The 6,325-nt window shown below is 33.4% G+C and overlaps 1 protein-coding gene across 2 annotated transcripts; it reads left to right on the top strand.

Annotated features, from left to right (window-relative positions):
- The first annotated feature begins 116 nt into the window (after window positions 1-116).
- LOC112741799 (protein PLASTID TRANSCRIPTIONALLY ACTIVE 14) lies at window positions 117-6,082 on the top strand. Of its 2 annotated transcripts, none has more exons than XM_025790910.2 (13): window positions 117-293; window positions 369-524; window positions 1,490-1,627; window positions 1,791-1,916; window positions 2,083-2,211; window positions 2,616-2,705; window positions 2,803-2,953; window positions 3,601-3,710; window positions 4,170-4,241; window positions 4,498-4,603; window positions 4,700-4,900; window positions 5,505-5,547; window positions 5,660-6,082. In XM_025790910.2, exons 1-13 carry the CDS (start codon window positions 240-242, stop codon window positions 5,736-5,738), a joined length of 1,455 nt encoding a protein of 484 aa, XP_025646695.1. In that variant the 5' UTR covers window positions 117-239; the 3' UTR covers window positions 5,739-6,082. The 2 variants fall into 2 exon arrangements, with proteins under 2 accessions (XP_025646695.1, XP_025646696.1); XM_025790911.2 differs by having other exon boundaries at window positions 4,703-4,900.
- The last annotated feature ends 243 nt before the right edge of the window (window positions 6,083-6,325 follow it).

The raw sequence follows: 6,325 nt of genomic DNA on the forward strand, positions 1-6,325 counted from the left end.
ACAATATTGATTTTCAAACTTCAAATATTATTATATTTATATTCACGAAAAATATATTCATATAAAAATAATAACTAAAATATTAATTTATATCACAATTTAATTTTTGTTTAAGTGTATTGCAAAATTTTCTTTAAAATTTATGATTTTTATTGTGTTTGTTCCTCATTTCACTATTCAAACTATAGCTACGGATAACGTTGTTTTCTACTCTGTTCTCTTCTCTTCCCTCCAATCACATGGCTTCTCCCCTTCTTCACCAGCCAACGCAGTTCTTTTTCTCCAACACCCAGGTTCTTTTCTTTCTCTTTTTGTGACTGTGTATGTTGTGTTCTCCTTTCTGAACTTGGTTTTTCCATGCTTAACAGTTAAAAGGACCGAGCCATGGATTCTTGTGCCGACCCCCTTGTTCTTCATTTGGCGCCTCTCATTCTGAAAACAAAGCTCGACCCATTAGAGCTTCGGTTGATGCACCCACATTTCCATTGTTTCAGACTCCAAAACAGCATGATTCAGCCTCTGAGGTATTTCATTTTACTTGAATAATCCTTAGGATTTGATAGCTTTAACATCCTTAATTGCTTAGCGTGGTAAGTGATTGATCCAACAGCTATAATTCATACTCATTGCTTAGTGTAGTAAGTGATTGATCCAACAGTTAGAAGCACTATCTGGGTCTATGATGTGCTGATTATTGCAATTCTTTACTTGGTCCAAGTTTTGATTATAACAAAAAAGGAGGATTGTGTTAGGTAGTTGATAGCTCACTTTGTGGCACGGTCCAATATGATTGGTTCCTTTTAGTAGAACGATGCTTGATGTTCGTTGTTAAGCTAGCAGCATGCTAAGGCTTGGTTTGGTAAAGCCTCTTGAAGAGGTGTTTGTACTTTTGAAAACTACAAGCACCTCATTTTGTGTAGTTAGGAGTGCTTTTGAAAGTATCTAAGGAGTAGTTTGGTAAAATTGGCTTTTGCTTGTCAAAATTAAAAAGCCTAATATACCCTCATATATTAATAAATATCTAAATTTACTTTAATATTTATGTCTATTATGTTCTTTTTAAATTTTAAAAGTTATTTTACCAAACACAATTGTTACTACTTATTGAAAGCCATTTTTAGTTTGATTACCAAACACAAATGCTACAACTTTTAAAAAGCCATCTTTCAAATGCCAGATTTGATAAAGTACTTTTGAAAGATAAAAATTTTGCCAAACCAAGCCTAAATTAGCTTATAAATGTGAGACTTCGATGGAGGGTTTACAGTTTCCATAGTTTGATCTGCTTTGATATTCATAGAAGTATAACAAATAGTGTAGATATTTTATGATTTTAAACAGCAAACAAATAGAGTAGACCTTGGTTTTGATTTTGAGAATCTTCTTTATTGAACAATATGCCTTTGGATGAATTCTTAAAAGGGTCTTCAGGTTTGATGGGATATTCTGTTGTAAGTTAATTAATTAATGTATTGGTTTGTTCTTGTAGTTGGAGCCTGCAGATCCTGATTTCTACAAGATCGGTTATGTTCGAAGCATGAGAGCTTACGGAGTTGAGTTTAAGGAAGGGCCGGATGGATTTGGTGTGTATGCTTCCAAAGATGTGGAACCTCTCCGGCGAGCAAGGGTGAGTAGCTTTTTTGAGCATGGATGCAGTTGATGTAAAAGCCCTTGTGAGTTGTGACCGCTCTCAGTGTGGCACATGTGAAAATATTTTACGTATATAAATTTTAAGATTATATTCTTAGCCAGTTTCCATGTTAGTTTTCTATAATGGTTTATTTGAGCAGGTTATAATGGAAATTCCTCTTGAATTGATGTTAACCATAAGCAAGAAACTCCCATGGATGTTTTTCCCAGATATAATTCCTATAGGTCATCCAATATTTGATATTATCAACTCTACAGATCCAGAGGTAATTATTTTCTCTAAATTCATTATTTCATAATAAGTTATAAGTGTATATATTTTACGAATTTGTCACCCATTGTTGTTACAATGTTTATACCAACTTAGAAACTTAAAAGGAATTGTTTTCTGGTTATCATGCTTATTGTAATTGCATAAAATCTTTGTGGCAGACAGATTGGGACTTAAGGTTAGCTTGCCTCCTCCTATATGCATTTGATTGCGAAGACAACTTTTGGCAGTTGTATGGTGACTTCTTACCAAGTGCAGATGAGTGTACCAGCTTACTTCTAGCTTCAGAGGTGTGTAAAGTGTAAACAAAACAGATTTTGAATCACTAAACTTCTATGAGATGGTTGAGGCTATGACATGCTGAGTTATAGACTCTTGACCTCAAATCGATATCATTGATGTAATAGATATTCCAATTTTCCCTTGTTGGGGTGTTTCATTTTTTCTCTTTTAACAATATCTTAACTTGCATTTTCTTCCCTTAAGATCTTTAATTGACCCATACAAAAATTTGGTTGTCCCTCAGAGATAACTTGTTTAATTTTTGGTTGAGCCACAAAATACATATAAGCTCTAATGAATTGGCCATTGTTTTTCTGTATAATAAACTACTATAAACTTGTGTATGATCACTAATAGCTATATCTAAAACTTACCATAGTTTTTTACAAACAAATTTACTTCTCTCCTACAGAATGAACTTTCAGAGCTTCAAGATCCCGATCTTGCTTCTACTATGAGAAACCAGCAACATCGAGCCCAAGAATTCTGGGAAATGAACTGGGTAAATATCAAGTTGTGTTTCTTTATTTTGTTAGTTTTCCATTACACATGAAAGTTGTTGCTGTGTTCTGAACATATTTGGTGTCAACATTGTTCAGCACAATTCTGCACCCCTTAAAATAAAGCGTCTTGCTCGTGATCCTCGAAGGTTCTTGTGGGCAGTGGGTATTGCACAGTCACGATGTATTAACATGCAGACGAGAATTGGTGCATTAACTCAAGATGCAAATATGCTTATTCCTTATGCTGGTATGAGCGTATCTCTTTAGTTAGTCTGAGTAAATATGTTGCCTATTTTGCACTCTTAATATAATCAAGCAAATCTTCCATGTTTTCATAATTTTTTCAGAAATCTATTTTCCAAGTTAATATTAAACCTATTGAAAAATTTTTAAAACCTGATTATGCATGCAATGTATATTTTCTGCACTGCAGGAAGAAGCGCCAAACTCTGAACATAAATGGTAAAGTTTGAGTTGGAGTGGGGGAATATAGTGGGAAAACAACAGCACCGAGCTTGTTTTTTAAACTTTAGGTGTATAGATTTTCTAACTTTTAAGGTCGAGTTTGGATAAACAACTTAATTAAGTTATTTTTGAAGAAATAGCTTAAACAATAAATGTTTATATTAAAAGTAGTTTATAAATAATTTATTTTGTATTTGGTTTCTTAGTTCTAAAAGTACTTATTTTAAGAGAAAAGTGATAAAAAGCTTTTTATTATGAGAGAAGTCATTTTTTTTAACTTCTCCTTAAGCACCAAAATAGCTTTTTAGAAAGTTACAATTTTGTTTTGAAAATTGTACCAGACATTAATACTACACATTTTCATAAGTTAAAAGTTAAAAAAAGTCACTTATGAACATATCCAAACGGGCCCTAAATCTGTCTTTTCAGATATGCTGAACCATTCCTTTGAGCCAAATTGCTTTCTGCATTGGCGTTTTAAGGACAGGATGCTTGAAGTTCTTATAAATGCTGGCGAGCAAATTAAAAGGGGAGATGAGGTAAACTATGTGACACTTCTATAAACTGTGCTTTTATTGACTCCTTGCTTATTATTGAACATATCATAGTGCTGATTTTTTAATCGTGGCCTTGATTTTGCAAGATAGCAAAAGGGTAAAACGTGTGCATAAGTCTTGGAGAAATATAGCTTGATAGATTGCATGCATGCCAAATGAATCTATACTCCATTTTCTGTGAAGTATATAAAAGCGTAGACAAGAGTGATATGTGTTGTACTCTTCCAATTTTATGGTCTAAGCGCAATTAGATTGCTCGAGCTGGAGTCTTATTGTTCATATGTTTGCACTATTTGGTTAATTTTTTTATTAGATTGGTTTACATGCTTGAAAGTTGGGAAGCTGAAAGTTTCCTTGCCTTCCTATTTTATTGTTTGTCTTATTTCATCTTTACATTGGAGATCCTGATTGTGGTGTCGAAACCAAAAAAATTTGTTACAGATGACAATTAATTACATGAGCGGACAGAAGAACGAGATGCTAATGCAAAGATATGGATTTTCATCACCGGTGGTAATTTTTTTTTCCTTTAAATATTTGACCAAATTAATGTTCTACATTTGTTAGTAAAAAATTCCATGTAATAAAAAGGGTGAAAAATTACACATAGAAGGCCTATATTGCATCCCTAATGGTATAACTAACTGAAGTAAAAATCTGTGATCTGAAAACTTGTAAGAAAAATTTTTATAAACATAAAACTTTCTGTTTGGCATTTTGATCCATTGAATTGTGCAAGTGTAGTCCTTATAGTAACTTACATTTGCAGAATCCTTGGGATGTGATCAAATTCTCAGGCAATGCAAAGATTCATCTGGATTCCTTTTTGTCCGTCTTCAATATATCTGGCCTTCCCGAAGAGTATTACCATAACAGTATGAGCAATATGAATATCCTTTCTATATTGTGCTTTTTTTGAACTTTCCTCTATTTACACTGGTGCTAATGAAGACGCCACTTGAAATTAATAGCAGAATGTCTAGCAAACGATGGCGATACTTTTGTTGATGGAGCTGTTGTAGCTGCAGCACGAACATTGCCAACTTGGTCGGACAAGGATGTGCCTCCAATCCCTAGTGCAGAAAGAATGGCAGTAAAGGAGTTGCAACAAGAATGTCGACAGATGCTTGCTCAATACGCTACAACCTCTAAGCAAGACGAGAAATTGCTTGGTAAGTTAGATGTTCATATCCCGACATTAGAAACAAAAATAATTTACCACTAGGTGGAGTCGGCTACATAATAGTTTACAATTATGTTGGCTTGAAAATATTTTTTTGGGGACATTCTGGTTGACCAAAAAGAAATAATAGATAGCTAGATCAGTCGGTCTTCTATACGCTACCAGCAAGATTCAAGTTACTTTCGCAGCATTTTAGCCCCTAATTGTAAAAAAGAAATGACAAATCGACCCCTTTAACTTTTGTAAACCTGCATTTTGGCCAAAAATAAGTGTTTATACCCTCTTTAACTTTGTCCTCCTGAACTTTTCCAGATATACAACTTTGATACTCTAAAATTTTGTTATTTTTGTTAATAATTGATGGAAAAATTACCAATTAGGTCAATATACATTTTTGGGAAAGCTCTAGGAGTCAATTTGCACATGGTGTAAAAGGTCTAGGATAATATTTTGGTCCTATCATCTAGGATGGACTCAACCTTTTGAAATTGTGGTCTAACTTGAACAATGTTTCTATTGTGAATAATTGGTCTTTCATTGGAATTTGCTTTGATTATAAAAGCTAATGCTTCACTTTCCTGTGATCGCCACAGATTCTTTGCCAAACGCTCCTAGGACGCTAGAAGCTGCAATTAAGTATGCCTAATTTCATGAGCTAGCAGTTTCATAAGCTTTTTAAATTTTATTTTGGAAAATCTTAAACCGTTAAGCTTCTATTAATAGTTCATCGCGAATCCTACGCATGCAGGTATAGATTGCACCGGAAATTGTTCATTGAGAAGGTTATCCAAGCATTGGAGATCTATCAAGATAAGATACTTTTCTGATCCCAATATACTAACTGTATACTAGCACTAGCCAGAAAAATTTTGTAGCAGAGTTGTATAAGCCTGCATCATCATAAAATGTTGTTACCCTTGATTGCAGGGTCAGTTCAGTTGTATTCTATTCTAGATTTCTAGTCATTTGCCCCCCAAAAACCATTTTCTGTTTCTTGATCAAGCTTTTAAGGACATCAGAAAAGAAGATTAAGAAATTATTTCTTGTATATTTTTTAGATTTAATTTTATACTATTTATAATTTGTTTGGGCCTGTAATTGTAAACAGTTTTGCATTATGTAAGAGACCACAGAGAAATATAGGAAGAAAAGTGTGTATTATTGTCTCAAACTACAAGGGAAGGAAACCCAGATAATAAGACAAACAACCACAGAAGGAAGATAGAGCACTATAGCAGCTCTGCTCTGCCAAAATCAATCATATATTCTTAAAAGCACAGAAATTTATTTAACTAAATCAAAAGTCGAAAAATGTTAATCAAACACCATTTATATATTCACGAGTATCGTTAATTCTCAACTTTCTACCTTCTCTTCAAGATATATAATAAGATATGTATAAGAAAAATATATA

The sequence above is a fragment of the Arachis hypogaea genome, chromosome 14 (assembly GCF_003086295.3).
Source record: "Arachis hypogaea cultivar Tifrunner chromosome 14, arahy.Tifrunner.gnm2.J5K5, whole genome shotgun sequence".
Taxonomy (NCBI): domain Eukaryota; kingdom Viridiplantae; phylum Streptophyta; class Magnoliopsida; order Fabales; family Fabaceae; genus Arachis; species Arachis hypogaea.

Excerpts from the sequence above, each read along its gene's own strand:
- LOC112741799 (XM_025790910.2), top strand. The coding sequence starts at position 240 with ATGGCTTCTCCCCTTCTTCACCAGCCAACGCAGTTCTTTTTCTCCAAC. Across the intron at positions 525-1,489 it reads AGCATGATTCAGCCTCTGAG|TTGGAGCCTGCAGATCCTGA; the intron begins GTATTTCATTTT and ends TTGTTCTTGTAG. Across the intron at positions 1,917-2,082 it reads TCAACTCTACAGATCCAGAG|ACAGATTGGGACTTAAGGTT; the intron begins GTAATTATTTTC and ends TCTTTGTGGCAG.